The sequence below is a fragment of the Cucurbita maxima genome, unplaced genomic scaffold (genome assembly GCF_002738345.1).
Source record: "Cucurbita maxima cultivar Rimu unplaced genomic scaffold, Cmax_1.0 Cma_Scf00008, whole genome shotgun sequence".
Lineage (NCBI taxonomy): Eukaryota > Viridiplantae > Streptophyta > Magnoliopsida > Cucurbitales > Cucurbitaceae > Cucurbita > Cucurbita maxima.
The window spans coordinates 79,478-96,505 of NW_019272024.1; the positions used below are offsets into that span (position 1 = coordinate 79,478).

Here is a 17,028-nt window from a genome sequence, read left to right on the forward strand (position 1 = left end):
TCCAATATCCAAAGTCTGCAATGAGAGAGGTAGTGATTGGGGTTATAAATTTGGCATCACATTGAGGCGACCAAAGCAAGCTAAGCAATATAATAAGAGGGAAACCAAAGTGTGCATTTGGGTATTGTTGTTGAGAAAATAGATATAGGATGATAAAGGTGGCGATAATGGCGGAGATTTTGGGAGTGTACGTGTCTACTCTTACCAGACTCACGCACCGCTTGGGGCTACCACGATGGAATCTGGCCGTGGATGGCCTCACCGGCTCCCATTCTCCTTCTTCTACCCTTCTAATCCTCTATTTCTAGCTCCCCTCCATCTCTTCTTCTTTGCTCGTCACTTATTCCTCTGATCTGCTCTTTTGTAAATGAATTATATTCCAATGTATCCTCTGTTCTTCTTTATTTTTACTTATTGAACCCGGATATTCTTTTTTTGGTGTTCTTATTATGTTTTTACGGTGAAAAAGCAATAAAACCAATTCCCTGCTTAAGAGGATGACGTGGGTCTCGTTGCATGGGTGTCAAATGGGTTTAATAAATGGAGCTGAACCAACCCAAACCGAAACTTTAAAATTTAGGGTAAAATTGGAAAATTAGGCCCAAATTATAAAGAAAAGTAAATAGGAATATTTTAAAAGGGAGGGTAAAAACGAAATAATGGGTAAAGGTGAGGGGCGAAAAAGTGAAAAAAAGGCAACGACATTGAATTCCATGAGCGGAGACTTTAGATGGGAAATGGGAGAAGAGAGTGATGACGATCATCAAACTGGAAATGCTTTTCTAGTTTCCTTCCATTAGAACTCACTCATATGGTGGAAGAGGAGACGACTGTGCCACCATCTCCTGCTCCTCTCCGCGCCGCTTCTCTATTCTGGTTTTCTTCTTCTTTCCTTCTCTCCATTTACGTTCTTCTTCATGTATTTCTTTTCTTTCTTTCTTTCTTTCTTTTTGTTTGTAAAAATCCTCTACGTTTGCGATGTACATCGTCCTCTCTAATTCTGCATATGCAGGAATCTTGAATGTCTCCCTTATGGATTTAGGCTGTTATTCTATCCCCTTTCCATTGATTTCCTCCTAAAGCTCCTCCAATTCATCCATTACCTCGGTCCTCTCCTACAATATGAGCATGGGTTTTGCCTCTCTTGGTGTTGGTAATGGAGGTTCTCCATCGTCTTTTTCCAATTTGTCACCTTTGGCGCCGCCCTTCACTCTTGATCGTTCCGTTTCTAAACCTTTTCCGACCCCGCTTCTAGATATGACCGAACCTTCATTTGGGGTTGGGGTTGGGGCTGGGGCTGGGGCTGGGGTTCTCCTCAACTCTTCCCTGCACAATTGGCTCCCTTCCACCTCCAAAACCTCAGGCCTTGACTTCGTCTCCAGTTCCACCTCTGAATTTGATTGGTTCCCCTTCTCTTCTGGGTCCACATACCCCAGGTCGCAGCCTATGATGGAGCCTTCTGATAACCATGGACCTCTTTTGGGCCGTCTTACAATGTCTACAACTGACCGCTCCTTATACGGTCATTCCTCTGACGGACTAACAACTAGTATTGGTAAAGCAAAACCCTACTATCCTTCCTACGCCTCAACTTCATGTAACAAAGGTGGCCCTATGGTCCTTGTTGATCAACCAAGTTATAATTGGCCATTGCACTCGCATGTTGCTACATTCGATGTGCCCCCGTGCGCGGACCTCTCTTGGGGATCTTCAGGCTCTGAGAGATCAGGTGAAGAGGCTTCACATTCTATTGATATACCTGATCTGAATAAATGCAACGAGTTTGTGAGAGAATATCCAGACGAGGAATTGTTATTGGAGCAGAACCTTCACATGGATGCTCATTCTGCATTTCCTGGATGCCACCCTAAGACTAGGACACCGCCTTCAAATCCAGCGTCAAGTTCTCAGAACTATCAATTTCTGAAAAAGGCTCCATATCAGGAAATCTTAAGAGAGCAAGATGCTAGACTGAGTGTGGCTACTTTTTCCCTCAGACCACCTGTTGTCACTACTGATTCTTTTCTCAGGAATATCAGTCCATGTCATATTTCAGATTATGACCATGATTCCTTTGAAGGAAAACAAGGTGGCAACGACCTTTCAAATCTAAAGGAGTTTCTTCCAGTTCATTCTGATAGCAAGGAATTCTTCGGCACAGAGAACCATGGCACATGTATAGATAAAAATGATCCTATAGTTACTGAGTTCTCCTCAACCAAAATTCATGACGTACGAAGCAATATACATTCTGATAAGGATTCACCAGACTGTACATTGAAGGCCGGAATGGGACTTTATATTCCTGATGCCAGTCCCAACTTTAGTTCGCAAACTGCCACAACAATTGAGAGTTCCTCTGAAAGTTTTGATCAGTACAACCTTGCAGCGGTAGACTCTCCTTGCTGGAAAGGAGCTCGAATTTGTCGTACATCTCCATTTCAAGCTTTTGAAATTGTCACTCCGACTCGTATGAAGACCGAAGAAGTTTGCAACAGTGTGAATCTCTCATTGTCTCAAGTACCTCCTTCTACTGCCAAGGATACTGTTCATGAACCAAATGAAAGCACCATAGGCGGCATTCTGGAGAAGGGTGCAACATCTTCTCCAAAGATGCCTTCAGTTGCTGGTCCCTCCTTGCCTGCAGCACAGAAAACTAGCACTTCTGTGAAAGCAGGAGAATTTTGTTCTAAAATGGGCTGCTTCCATCCAGCTACCGGTAGCATCCATGACCCTGTAGAAGATAGTGGTGTCTCCTATTCTTCCTGTTCCATACCACAAAGTAAATATAAGCATAATTTAATGACTGGAAAAAGGATTGCAACTACAAGTTACATGAAGATGCATGCGGATGCAAGATTAAATAGTGACAACTCTTCTGAAAATGGTATGAATCATTTGTCATATGATGCTGCAAAACATATTCAGAATTTTCCTTCTGAGCTTGTGAAGGCATTTCACAGAGAATCACTCTCAAAAATGGATATCCAGATTCTGGTTGATAAATTGCACAGTCTATCAGAATTGCTCCTTGCATATTGTTCAAATGGTTCAGCTGCATTACACCGAAAAGACGTCAAGTCTCTCAAGACTGTGATGAATAACCTTGATGTTTGTATAAATAGCTTTGGATCACAAGATTCTCTCTCACCTGAGCAACGAAGTTCACAAAATCTCGAGCAGTTTCATCAACTCCATTCGGTATGTTATGTCTACTGTCTAGTTTCTTCATTGTTAAGTTCAGGAAGTGATATTTTGAAAACCCCTGATGAAAGTTTAAGTACCATACGATCATTGTACACACACGCACATTGATGAAGATTTTCTCTTGAGCAAATTTTCCCTTTTTCTGTTGAAGAAAGATGAAGATATTTTGCATAACACTTGTACAATTTAAAATCCGCATATATGTTATAGTTATTATTTTTCTATGAGAAACCAATCTTTCACTGAGAAAAATGAATATTTAAGGGTAGACATAGAAATAGACCCATAAAAGTGGACGTCGAAAACTAAATATGAAACACACTTCAATCCAGAGATCTACCCTTCCCTCCTCTTTGTTTCATCTCTTATTTATTCAGAGAGCTACTCCGTTTGAGTTTGTCTGTCACATTTGACAATGCTTAAAAGTTCTCTCTGCGTTGTGTGGAAATCAAATTATAATTGCTGTGATTATGTAATGTACTTGTTCATCAGGAATTCCAGGATGTGAGAGTGCTCAAGTCCCAATCCCAGACGACAAAGATTGAAGGAGAAAGTTTGGAGTGTTTATCAAATGATGGCAATGGTGTTGAGGAAACGAATCAATACATATTGTCTATCAAGAAAGACAAAGAAGCTGCGGACTCTCTTTATCTTAGGAATGGGATTGACTCGATGAAAGAAGACAGCATGACCAAGGTATCTATTAAGGATAGAAAGTGATATTTTTTCATCTGTTGTGTGGAAGGCATGCTAAGGTATATTGTGTACTGGCTATATATAAAGGATGATATCAGCTTATATCGTTATCATATTTTTAGGCTCTTAAGAAGGTTCTGAGAGAGAATTTTCATGATGACAAAGAACATCCTCAATCTCTTTTGTACAAGAATCTATGGCTTGAGGCAGAAGCTGCATTATGTGCTTCCAAATTAATAGCTCGTTTTAGTATAGCAAAGTCGGAAATGGAGAAACATGAACTACCAATAGTGAGAGGTAAGTTTTGATGTTAGAACTTTCCCCCCATATTTTATTCACTTCGGCATGTAGTGTCAATGGTCTGTTCTCCTTACTCAGATATATTTATTTATGGTATAATTTTTATGGCTTAGAACATGCCGAAAATTGGGACGAACTACTCGTTTCTGGTGTATCTCCTGGTTCAAGCACCGTTGGGAAATTGGCACCTAAGACTAAAGTTGGTTCAACTTCATTTGTTCCCGTCCAGACTTCCCCTGCCGTGAGTGTCAGTAGTCATGCTGCAGATGATGTGATTACTAGATTCCATATTCTCAAATGCCGAGAGGATGAAGCAAAGGATAGGCATGCTGGATATTCCGGACAAGACATGGTTGAAAAATTAGCACTCGACAAGGAACAAACTGCAGTCCCTTATATCAATGACATGGATTCTTCCTTCCCCACCTCGGAGGTCAATGGGGATGACTCTAGGCCTGCTCTTCCATCAATTTCCCCTACCTTGACAAGGAGCTGCCATACAGAAGATGTCATGTCTAGATTTCAAATTCTAAAATCTCGAGATGAGCGCATAAGTTCTTTGAATGTGGGAAAGGTGCAGAAAATTAGAAGCTCCTGTTGCAGTGAGATCGACATGTTGGCACCTAAAGGTAATACCGTGCATAGCCTGGGTATCTCTATACATCATCGCGTTGCAGATAATAAAAGCGAAGTTGATGATTTAGATGCTTCAGTACCGGGCAGACTAGATGTCCTGAGGAGTCGAGGAAACCACATAAGCTTGACCTTGACCCCTGCGAGAGAACAGTTACAGGAGAGAGTAACTGTAAAAAAAGGAGGTTTGGGAGTTGAAACGGAACCTTTCTTGCGGTTTGAAGGTGGGAAGGAAGGTAGAAACTATGGTGAAGGCAAGCTTCCTGCTGGTTGTTCTGATGGGTCCTCATCTGAATGGGAACATGTTCTCTGGTGAATAGACTTGTTGTAATCAACTCTACTCTCTGTCGATGCTATCATATTTTTGTCGAATGAAGTTCAGATGAAACTGTTTAACCGAGATTCTCGGAGATTGTCAACCACAGTTGATCATAATAGATATATTTTTGTAATTACTTGGAGCAACTACCCGCTATCACTACCCTATATCGTTTTAGAAATATAAATTGGGGTTTCATTCTGATCTTACTAGAGAGATGATTCCACAAAAGACAATATTGGGAGCTGGAATTGAGTTCATTATGGAATGAAAGGTTTGATCAATTAGCATGGAAATCATGTGCCAGTTTGTAGATTACAAAGTTGAAATAGTTCATTGGAAAACTGATCCATGAATAAATATAGGAAATTTGTACATTTGGTGTCATAGAAGTTGTGAGGGGACCAGTGATATTGATAAAAATAAGTTAGAAAAAAACCCCCTCGAAATGAGGGATTGGCGGTACGACAAAATATTGTTGATGAAAATGTAGAAGAAGAAACGCTAAAGCTACAGAAACGGAGGAGGCGTGTGGTTGTTGTTTGAGTTGGATCGCCTTTCCCGTTTCCATAATTGATCGGCATGACAATGTGACGTCCAGTGGTCGCATGGAGCTATGGCATCGCAGACGTAACAATAGCACTGCACAGAATCATGCAGCTACCTTATCAATTTCAAATTTACAAAAGCGACCATTCCAATTCCAGTTTAACAGAAGGAATGGAAATTACCATCTCACAGTAAGTCTGATGGGGCGTTGTGGGGAAGGGAGATTTGAGACACAAATACCTGGCGTGCGGATAGTCTCTACAGGCCACCTGCCATCACAGTCCAAATGAAGGATAGGATATGTGTTATGAGAGCAATGGTGGTGACCGGACATGGGAGGAGGGGTTTTGGTGGGCTTACCTGACCCTTTTCAGCCACCAGCGAGACGTCAGAGTCAGAGTCAGAGTGAGAGAGCGTCTGATTGAGGGAATGGAATGGGTCGAAGTCCAAGAGGTAACACTTGTCCATCGCGTCGAAACGCTTCAAATCCAATTTGTTTATGTTTTTGACGCACAAAATGGGTCGGAGGGGCTCATTGTCTTCTTCTTTTTGCATTCTGTTGCTCTTTGAATTCAAACGTCTTTGCTTCTTCGCTCCCTTCATCTTTCTCCTTCCATCTCAACCTGGTCGTATTACATTTTTAGGCAGGTCGTGTGGGTCAATTTTAAATTTAAATTCTGGCTGATCCTGTCGGGACTGTGGCGCCTGTTCCATCCAAAGCGTCCCAAATTTCCATATGGGCCTCTTAACTAACAAAGCCTTACCCCAAATCCCATATACCAAACCAACCCCACACCCAACCACGGATAGAAAGAGTAAGCTGTGTAAAATAAGACACAAAGGCCCGCGTCACTAGCGATGGGGCCCTACCATTTTCGCATCTTTTTTGTGCTCTTTTGTTACAGACCTCTTTATTCCAACGCTCAATTCCCTCCAACCATACATCCCCTCATCCTAAATTTCCTATGCAGGGGTGTCTTTTGAAATAAATACCTTTAATCTGTCAGCCACATTATTTTATACCCATACCTTAATAAAATTAATTCCAGTTTGACACATTACTTCTGCTCACTGCGTTTTGTTTCTTGGTTTTACAGGTGAATTTTGAATTTGCTTTACTTCTTTCCCAATCAACATTAGTAACAAATGATATTACTTTTCTTGGAGCTCCCATCAGACATCCCAAGATTCCAAGTGTGGCTTCAAAGCGAGCAAGAATTTGGTTAAGTCGTTACATCAAATTCTTGAACGCTAATGAGAAATTAGGTAAATAATGGAACATTTGCTATTGCAAATTGAATACTTGTCCAACTTCTAAAGACTCAATTTCTCTTCTTCTAACATATAATATAAAATATAAAGGAACCAAAAGCACAATAAAACAGGGGAGTTCTAGTTGCCATCTAAACTCGAAATATTCTAAGATAGATAAAATATAATGTTTTATTTCTTCCCCCACTTGCTCTCTATCTTTTGTGATATTTTAACTACACCTCTAAACTTTTAATTTTGATTTTGCAAACAACCCATTAACACCCTATTTATTCAAATATTAATATTAATGTGACAAGCTAATTAGATCGATAAGGATGATTTGACACGCATAAGGCCACAAAAAAGTTTAAATTTCTTCAAAATCCATTATTCTTAGTCTCACACAAAAGCTGGGGCACACCCGCCTTTGTTTTAAAAATTGGCTCTACCTTACTATTTTTCCTTTTTCTTATTCTTATTATTATTATTATGTGAGAGGGTGTCAAATCATCCTTTGTTGATCAAATTAGTGTAACATGTGGAAGCAAGGGTGGTAAGGGTTTATTAAAATCAAAATAAAAAATTTAGGGACGTAATTAAAATTTGTAAAAAACCAGAGAGAGGAAGTCGTTAAGGAGGGGAGTGGTTTTTAAATAGTTCCAAGCAATGTCGTTCATCCAAGTTTCTGCTCCAAAACTTACTGTAGTACTCTGCGTAGGTGAAGCCTCGGTAAATGGCGGGAGGCCCATGTCGGGTGAGGGGCGGTGCAGGGCTAATGAGGGCGTCATCGCATGGGCAGAGGAAAGAAGCAACGGACAGCCTGGGCTTGTCCACATTCACAACCGCTCGGTGCCAGACGCTCTTGTAAACCCCATTGCTCAATGCCTGTGGCAACCAAAGGCAACACCACCATTTATGAATTTCGAAGTTAAAACCATAAAAAGTTTACAAAAGGTGGAGGGTGAGAGATTATGTACGCACCTGCAACTGGTCGCCAATGTTGACGACAAAGGCATCGGGCTCGGGGCTGACAGCGAGCCACTTACCGTCTTTGAGGACTTGGAGGCCTGCGACGTGCTGATCTTGAAGGAGGATCGTGAGAGCATTGGGATCGGTATGGGCAGGGAGTCCGTAGGTGAGCTCTGGCTGGGGACAGGGCGGGTAATAATTGACAGCCATGTGCTGGCCCTGTTCCCCCAGCACCTCCCTAATGTAGTCCTTGTGAAGGCCCAAGCTCTCCGATATGAGCTCCTGAATTGTATACCCAAGTTCCCGTACTTGCACGCAATACTCACTCACTACATCCCTGTCAGGTTCAACATTCCAGGTCCATACTTTATTTAGTTTTGGTACATACTATCTAATGTATCGATAGAAAGTGTATAGCTACAAATAAATCAGAACCAGAGTGAATTGTATTTTTAGGCACCCACCATTAATATGGAAACCCCAAATTTCCGCCCATACATTTCTTTATGTTAGGTCTTTTAATTGAATGGAACAAAAAAATATTGGGTGAATTATTGAGATCTCTGATTGATATGTGTAAAAATGAATAAATAAATAAAAGATTGATATTCATATTCTAGTGTAATGGGGTAAAGTGAAAGGTACGGAGCATTAAAATATAGTTGACGTAACATTCGAGAATCATCAATATGTTGAGGGAAGAAAGAAAAGATTATTTAAAATAGAAAGGCGTGTTGCGTGTTGCGTGGTGCGTGGTGCGTGTTGCGTGTTGCGTTGTTGGGCGTTGGATAAGAGGGGTGGTGACGTCAACGCGGTTGGGAGGATGACGTGAAGGATGAGGTGTTAAAACAAGACAAAAACAGAGAGGAGAAAACCCTGAGGGGGTGCCCCACCGCCGTCCATTCTCCATACCCCACCGGCACCCAGGTTCACGCTTGGTTTAGAGAGTAGAAATTCTGAACATGGGGTGCACATGGAAGGCACCACACTACTACTACTACTACTACTACAACACCTTCTAGTTTCACCTAAGTGGACCCACTTCCTCTCGCCCCTTTCTTCCTCATCACAATTCCTCTTTGCCTTTTCCATTTTCAACTCCCATCCAAATATCTAAGATTTTTCTTTTCTTTTCTTTTCTTTTTAGTTTCCTTCCATTTTCACTTATAATTTTGTTTTTTTTTTTTTTAATAAAACCAAAGGAACCAATGAGTGATATCCACGTCAGATGAGACCATTAATTCCTCTTAAAGTCAAATCCCCATCTCATTGTTTTCCATGGAAACAAATTGGTAGAGGACACAAAACGGGAAGAAATTATTATTATTATTTTTAAAATTAAAAAGAAAAAAGAAAAAAAAAACAAAACAAAAAACGGCCTCCTACATACCTATGCTACTCGGCTCCATTCATTTATTTCATTCTTTGCAATGTCTTTCCCATGGAGCAATACATATTCTCACCGAAAATCCATCTACTTTTCTAAAAAGAAAAAGAAAAAGAAAAAGGAAAAAGGAAAATCTTGGATTCCATATCATCGGTAGTTTTTTCAGTTATAAATCTATTCGGCCCGAATCTTATTTGAATACAAATATAACAACGTCAGACTGACGTATAATGTGTTTGTATTATTTCAATAAAAAACATTCCATGTTCAGACAGACTTGATTAAGAATAAAGGATTTAGCACAACTTAAAATAAAATACACGGGTGAATTTATATTTAAAAGTAATTAGAAATTAATAATATTTTAGTGATAAAAGAAGTTATAAAAATGGAAATTAGAGAGCAATGGGAAGAAAAGGATATGAAAGAAGTAAAGGGAGAGAGGGAGGAACCTGAAGAGAGGAGGGTTAGTGGGCCAATGGGGCAAGTATTTGGAGAGAGGATAGCAATGGAGTCTGAGATAATCCCTCCAGTTGTGAAATTCCTCCTTCCGGACGTTGAAACTTGTGGACAGCCTGACCGTCTTGGAAGGGTCGTCGGAGTAAAGTTTGAGCTTCTCCTCCAGCGGCAGCCCAAAGAAGGCATTCCCAACTCCTATCGTTCTCTCCACCAATTCCTTACTCACTCCATGGTTCCTCACCTGCGTTTCAACTTCAAATTTTAGTCTTTCAATTTCAACAACAAACTCTAAACCGCCATTTAAACAAATATACCTGGAAAAAGCCGTAACACTTGCAGGCCTCCCCCACTTGTGCCACCATCCAGGCTCGGTCCTCGCATCCCAAGTCGATGATTGGGACGTTCTCCAAAGAGCACACTTCCGACAACCTCGGCCTGTCCGACTCCGGCCTTTCATACTTTTCCGGCAAGCTCTCGTGACGCGTCCCCGAAGACAAAAGTTGGATCTCCATTTTCTTGCTAAGGATATCACACCTTAACAGCCCACAAAATCCCTATTTTAGAGAGGGAGTTGAGGAAACCCCATGACCTACCCACTCTCTATCACATGCCCCACCATGTTTGCCACTGTTAATTCTTCTCCAATTCCCAGCTTTATACATTAATAACTTTCATAATTTGTTCCATTTTCATTTTAACATTTAAAATATCAAGTTCAATAATTAAATTATTTTGTTTCTGCACTCGAATAAAAAAAATCATGAAAAGTAAAATATAAAATAATTAATTTAACCTAATCGCTAAAAAGAAAAAAAAGAAAGGAAAAAAAGAACTTACCGGGGAATAATGAAACATGTGACTTTTTTTTTTTTTTTTTTTTTTTTTTTTTTTTTGTAAAAAAAGAAAGTTTTAAACAACGGTCCAATTAATGCACTCCATTGTTTTGACATTAAAGAGCAATTTGATTATTTTGATGAATGAGTCAAAATATGTGGCTGTGTCCAAACTTACCATTAATATTCAATTAGCACTTCAAGATAGCTACCCACAAATTCAACCAATGCATCAAAATAAATTACTCTCCTTCTTGTTATTATTTATTTTATTACATTATTGTATTTTCAAAAATGTGAAAACTTGCTTATTAATACATTCTTTATTTGAAAAGAGTGAAAAGTGTTTCTTCATATTAAATACACGCATTCATCACTATATTGAAACCTTAAAAATGCTTTCAACTTTTTACAAAGTGGTGTTGAGGGGGAAAAGGTTGAGTTGATTATTAAAGGGAGGCCTTTTTAAAAAACCAACCTTAAAATAGTTCTGATTAAAGGATTATTGATATTGATAAAATATATGTATATTATATGTGATAAGATTCAACTTCATATTTATTTATTTATTATTGTTCTTTTTTAAGAATGCAGTGGCAGACGGAAAATTGAGAATTCAAATTTACCGGAAAAGATCAAAAACTCAAATCTACTTTTGTTTTCATTTAAATATAAAATTTTAAAAGTTGAATAATTTAATAGCTGACGTGGCAAAAACTAGTCCTCATCTACGTGTACTCCGACCATTGAAGCACGGCATATTTTTATACGATCATAAAATACTCCTTTAGTCCCAAAATTTTTGTCACATTCATGATGCCATTTAATTTTTGGAAAGAGACAAATTTAAAGGATATGATAAAATTTGATCCACACTTTAATCCATCTCTACAATATATAATATCATATAATAAAAAATGTATTTTTAATAAACCCAATAAATTTGAAGATAAGAATTAAAGCTTTAATTTTAGAAAAGGATCTTTCACCATTAATTATGTCCACGTCGACATATCAATATCTTATTGTGTTACATATTCGCTAAATATGGGAAACGTGTAAATTGGATAATAGGATGAAAGGAAGACTCGAATAGGAGACTTTTAATGGAGAAAAAAAAGGGGGGACTTTGAGTTGAAATATGTTGGGGTATTTGAAAAGTCATTTTTGAGGTATCCAGAGCATACGCTGATGTTCCCTTATCAAACACAAGGAACCCACACACTTCACAAATACGCGTGGAAAAAAATGCAGCTTCCCCACCGATCTCGTCACCAATTATGTCTCAATTTTACTACGTTGACGTGAATTTATATTTTGATAATTATTAGGAGCCACAGGTTGTTTAAATAATTTGCTACTCTCCGCACAACTTGCCTAAGTCCATTGACCATTTCAACACACTCCATGGATTTTTGGGGTTTGAAAGCTTACGAGGGAGAGGGCATTTGTGTCTATATGCACATATTTGTGGGTTCATTACGGTAAGATTTAGGGAGCTGGAAGAATTAAATAATATGAATGAAGATGACGTCATTCAAGTGACGTGGGTGTATGACACTTTGTCGTCATTTGGTACTAAATGTTAAATTAATTGAACCCTTCCAACCTCAAGAAGTCACCCGTAGAAGTGGTTTCCAAATTGAGTTCAATAACCTTCTTTTTTTTTTTTTTTTTTTTTTTTTTTTTTTTTTTGTTTTGATAAGAAAGAGTATAGCTTCATTTTGTTTTATTCTGGTTTTCAGAAGGAAGAAAAAAAGAAAAAGATTGCGTGAAAAATGAGGCAGTAGCAGCAAGGGGCTGAAGAGCAGCATCTCTATAATTTGGGATATTACAGTCTCTCTCTCTCTCTCTCTCTCTCTCTCTCTCTCTCTCTCTCTCTGCTGGGCCTGAGGGCATGCGGCTTCAAATCATCATCGCCTTTTGTTTTGCCCATAGTTTTCAGTAGTTGTCGACAAAAAGAAAAGAAAAAGGATAAAAAAAATTGAATTCCCACTTGTGTTCCTACACTGTAAATCAGTCGGTATTCCCAACCAAGCCGCCAATCTGCAGTTGCTGGAGAACCCACTTTCTGGCAAGGCCCATGGACCTGCACTAGTTGGGCTGAGGCGGACCGGAATGTTTTTTCAATTTGAGGCTTAGCCCATTGTGTAGCAGATGAGATGATAGACAGCGCGTGGACCCTGGAAGTTGGAAGGAATCAACACCAACACCCACCCAAGCGATCCATACGCAATGCTTGACCGGTTTCTTGAGCAGCAGCCCAAATATGACTTTTCTCTGTTCTTTTAACCCAACCACTCCTTGCCTTTCTGTCTGCGTCCTCCTTCCTCTGAACTCAATCATGGCAAACGCTGCCCCAAGATCCGAATTCATGGCCACCTACGATTCCCCGCACCCTCTCTATGCCATGGCCATCTCTTCCGCCCACACCCACTCTCGCAATTTCCCCAATCGCATAGCCCTTGGTAGCTTCATCGAACAGTGCACCAACCGTGTCGACATTGTGTCTTTTGATCCAGATTCCCTCTCCATTCAAACGCATCCTTCTCTCTCCTTCGACCACCCCTACCCACCCACCAAGCTCATGTTCAATCCCAATGCCCTCTCCTCTCTCCGCAACTCCTCCGACATCTTGGCCTCCTCCGGCGACTATCTCCGCCTCTGGCAAGTTGGAGATTCTTCTATCGAACCCCTCTCTGTCCTCAACAACAGCAAAACCAGTGAATTCTGCGCCCCCTTAACTTCCTTCGACTGGAATGAAGTCGAGCCCAAGAGAATTGGAACCTCCAGCATTGATACCACTTGTACTATTTGGGATATTGAGAAGAGCGTGGTTGAAACCCAGTTCATAGCTCACGACAAAGAGGTTTATGACATTGCGTGGGGGGAAGCCCGGGTTTTTGCCTCCGTTTCCGCTGATGGGTCGGTCAGGATTTTCGACTTGAGAGATAAAGAGCACTCCACCATTATATACGAAAGCCCCCAACCCGATTCCCCTTTGCTTAGACTGGCTTGGAACAAGCAGGACCTGCGGTACATGGCCACAATTTTGATGGATAGCAACAAAGTTGTTATTTTGGACATTCGCTCGCCAAGTGTGCCGGTTGCTGAGTTGGAGAGGCATCATTCCAGTGTCAATGCCATTGCCTGGGCTCCACGGAGCTGCAGACATATTTGCTCCGCTGGGGATGACAAACAGGCGCTTATTTGGGAGTTGCCAATGGTTGCAGGCCCGAATGGCATTGATCCAATGTCCATGTATTCTGCTGCACATGAAATTAACCAGTTGCAGTGGTCCGCCGCCCAGCCTGATTGGATTGCTCTGGCATTTTCTAACAAGATGCAGCTTTTGAAAGTTTGAGGTCTGAGAACGTTTTCCACTGTACCTATTGTGTATCAACTACTGCTATATATTTTCTTACCTTCGTTTTCCCCTGTTCTATATAAGCCACATATATTGCTATAGGCGTAGTTTTAGTTTCAGTGCTAAGATGTTATTGCTACTCGGATGGTATAAATGTTGATGCTTCATCTTGCCAACAGACGGCGCAATTTAAGTTACTTCGCTTGAATTCCTTATATTTAATCAAACCTAAGCTAGCCACTTTCTTATCCCTCCAAAGTTTGATTTGTTTATTTTATTTGCATTACATTAGGCAATAGGAGCAGGCTTTGTTGTTTTGAGTTCTAATGCTATGTATCCCTCAACTCTGTTGGAAACCAAGGAAGAACAGCTACCTTCACACACTGCTGATCCTTGCTTCCAACATATACGCCAGTTTGGATCAAGGGTTGTTGACAATGGGAGAATCTACTTGTTCTCTTGCAATGTTGATTTGAATTTCCGATGGTTCGTTCTACTATAAGTTGACAAGTGGAAGTGTGTCATTTGCCTAGGTTCTGGGTTCTTGGGCTTGCCAAATGCATGTCATGACTTTTATTGAGTGTTAAGAAGATGAAGACAGAAGGCATTTCTAGTTTATAATCTCAGCTTATGAGGTGAGATATGATTGGATTGGCTAGAGTTGATACATAACCCAAGTTGCAATAATAATGTAGCTATTCATTCAGATTCTGAAGATTCAATGGCAGCCACAGCTTTTACTAAAAATCGTTCATGATGTGGGGCTGAAATTAACAACAAAAATATGTTTTTTTCTTTTAATGTTCATGATGCAGACTAGGGATCATTTTTTTTAATTGAGAACCCTTCATCATGAACAAAAGTTGTGGAGTCCAACAGAGAACCCTTCCTCCCTGCTTGCATCCATCTTTAACGCAGTCGCTTGATGCACCAAGACGTCTTTATGAGCTCATCTGATATGGGTAAAAGTTGGTACTGAATATCTATCCAGACTGTCCTGTTGCATGGCAGAGTGAGAGTACACAGATACAAAGACCCACTGCGCATTTTATGAAAGAAAATGGGACACCTAATGGAGTAATATCCAAGTGGTCCATCAGCTGAGATGGAGACCGTCAAATTATCCAAATGTTGCATTGGGAGACAGTTCCCTTGGGATTTCGGATAACGCACACAACCCACCAGATCTTTTAACTATGGTTTGGAAAATCCCATTTTGTTAAGCCTCCTCTTCTAACCTACAAAATTGAAGTTTAAATTACATTTATTTAAGAAGATTGATGCTGCAGTGGCACGGGATTCGTCCTGCGTCCACAAAAAGGCCTCGCTCTCTTTATCCATCTGTTTCCCTTCTCTCCCCATCTCTCTCCTTGTTTCTTCAGTTTTCAAATTCCTGTTTCCATTCCCATGGCCGCTCTCACCTCTTCTATGCAAACGAATCTCCTCTCCGCCCATTCCTTAACGCCTTCTTCTTCTTCTTCTTCTTCTACAGTTTCTACTTTTCCTACCTCCTTCTCGCTTCCCACCTCTACCAACTCCGCTGTTCTCAAAATTCACGCTCTCTCTTCCCATGCTTCTGCTTTCTTCAACTCCTGCAACCACTGCTTTCGGACCATTGTGATAGCACCTCGCAAACGTCATGCCACAAGATCTTTCAGTATTCGGATGTCCTGGGACGGCCCTCTCTCTTCCGTCAAATTAATTGTTCAAGGCAAAAATTTGGAGGTATTTTAGCTTCATATTCGCTCTTGTTTCTCAGGCAATGCAAGCTTCTGTTCCAATTCTTGTTTTCATTTTTTTTTTCATGTGTTTCCTACTGCGCTGAAATGTTCGAGTCTTAGGTCTGTCCAGGACTTCTTTACTAGTGAGTGTCTCGTCTAGTCGTTTTCTAATGATTCGGTTCCTTAATCACCTCGTGCTCCTTATTGGGAGTAAGATCTAGAGAGAAATCTCGTGCTCCTTATTCGTGTTCCTTAATCGACCTGCTAACTCACTACCCTTAATAATTGAAGCGTGATGCCAAAACTATCCACTGATTACAAACCTAAACCATTTCTCCCCGCGAACTGAACATTGCAAACACTAATTAGAAACCTATTCCACTGTGTTTCTCCCTTTACTCAAAGCCTAGCCTTGTATTTCTCAACTTCTCCATTACTTTTATTTTCTCCACTTACAACTGCTAATTTCTATGCGTCATTTCTCATGCGTTTTCCATATCAAAACTCATGTCCCTTCTCCATGTTTTACTCTACACAGCCTCCCTGAAATGATCGGTATCAACAATAGTAAGCATGGCATCAGGAATCCACTACCATTTTTTTTTTCTTTCTAAAAAAGGTCCTCACCCTATTTCCTAACTTCATCCAATTTGCTAGATTATTTCATTTTGGGTAACACGCAATGGCAACTTCGTATTTCCCAATTTCAATTGTTTTCTTCTTCCGGTACAACATATCTGCTTGAGGGATTCCTTTGTAAAATTGGATCACGAAATCTATAGGCCCTTGGCTTTTCACTAAACCAAGCCGCACAACTCGAGCTTTATCATCCTGCTTAGTTCTTGAGCATGATTCACACATCCAAAAGCAGTTAAGTACTCAACAGGCCAACTCCACTCCCATTTGGAGTTCTTATTTTAGTGGGTCCTACCTGGAGACATACTGAAAACTTCTTCCAAATCAAAAGAAACAAAAGAAAAAATGGGCTTGTTGGGAAGAAAGATGGTGTGTAGAACACATGTAAGGCACAGTTGGGTTACATGTAAGGCACAGTCGGTTGATCACGCAACAGATCTCTATCTCTCTCTAGATATCTAGAGATGGAGAGAAATGTGATAGTATGAAAGGTTTGGAACTCGAATTCCACTGGACGAGGGTATGGGATTGCTTGACTACATGCAAAAGCTTTTCCTTCAGCTGGATTGAATAATGATCTTTATTTTCAGACTTACACTTAATGTTTGCGAGGCCAAGGTGAAGAACTGGTTAAGCTTAAGCTTGGTTGATTTTGTTAAGGTGAAGAACTGGTTAAGCTTAAGCTTGGTTGATTTTGT

At 40.3% G+C, this 17,028-nt stretch overlaps 5 protein-coding genes and 1 long non-coding RNA gene across 6 annotated transcripts in view; 4 read left to right on the top strand and 2 right to left on the bottom strand.

Moving 5' to 3' along the window:
• Positions 1 to 723: 723 nt before the first annotated feature.
• The window catches only part of LOC111482691 (ribosome-binding factor PSRP1, chloroplastic), a 20,996-nt gene continuing 4,691 nt past the window's right edge, over positions 724 to 17,028 (top strand). Inside the window, exons 1-2 of the mRNA XM_023128603.1 lie at positions 724 to 890; positions 15,439 to 15,698. Coding sequence (XP_022984371.1) covers positions 812 to 890; positions 15,439 to 15,698 — 339 coding nt within the window. The 5' untranslated portion in view covers positions 724 to 811. The remainder of the gene's footprint in view (positions 891 to 15,438; positions 15,699 to 17,028) is intronic.
• On the top strand, positions 919 to 5,288 carry LOC111482682. The gene is made up of 4 exons (XM_023128586.1): positions 919 to 3,201; positions 3,700 to 3,903; positions 4,026 to 4,200; positions 4,317 to 5,288. Exons 1-4 carry the CDS (start codon positions 1,123 to 1,125, stop codon positions 5,150 to 5,152), a joined length of 3,294 nt encoding a protein of 1,097 aa, XP_022984354.1. The 5' UTR covers positions 919 to 1,122; the 3' UTR covers positions 5,153 to 5,288.
• LOC111482692 lies at positions 5,492 to 6,850 on the bottom strand. Its single transcript, XM_023128604.1, has 3 exons — positions 6,065 to 6,850; positions 5,887 to 5,973; positions 5,492 to 5,797 (listed from the first exon to the last, which is right to left on the bottom strand). The coding sequence occupies exons 1-3, from the start codon at positions 6,305 to 6,307 to the stop codon at positions 5,666 to 5,668; spliced, it is 462 nt and encodes a 153-aa protein (XP_022984372.1). The 5' UTR covers positions 6,308 to 6,850; the 3' UTR covers positions 5,492 to 5,665.
• On the bottom strand, positions 6,967 to 10,451 carry LOC111482687 (protein DOWNY MILDEW RESISTANCE 6). The gene is made up of 4 exons (XM_023128595.1): positions 10,088 to 10,451; positions 9,767 to 10,014; positions 7,940 to 8,264; positions 6,967 to 7,843 (listed from the first exon to the last, which is right to left on the bottom strand). Exons 1-4 carry the CDS (start codon positions 10,283 to 10,285, stop codon positions 7,589 to 7,591), a joined length of 1,026 nt encoding a protein of 341 aa, XP_022984363.1. The 5' UTR covers positions 10,286 to 10,451; the 3' UTR covers positions 6,967 to 7,588.
• Positions 12,574 to 14,221, top strand: LOC111482686 (protein TRANSPARENT TESTA GLABRA 1). The gene has a single exon (XM_023128594.1). The coding sequence runs from the start codon at positions 12,876 to 12,878 to the stop codon at positions 13,968 to 13,970; it is 1,095 nt and encodes a 364-aa protein (XP_022984362.1). The 5' UTR covers positions 12,574 to 12,875; the 3' UTR covers positions 13,971 to 14,221.
• LOC111482694 overlaps positions 16,858 to 17,028 on the top strand; it is a 571-nt gene continuing 400 nt past the window's right edge. The window contains exon 1 of the long non-coding RNA XR_002718249.1: positions 16,858 to 16,990. This is a non-coding gene — a long non-coding RNA (uncharacterized LOC111482694). The remainder of the gene's footprint in view (positions 16,991 to 17,028) is intronic.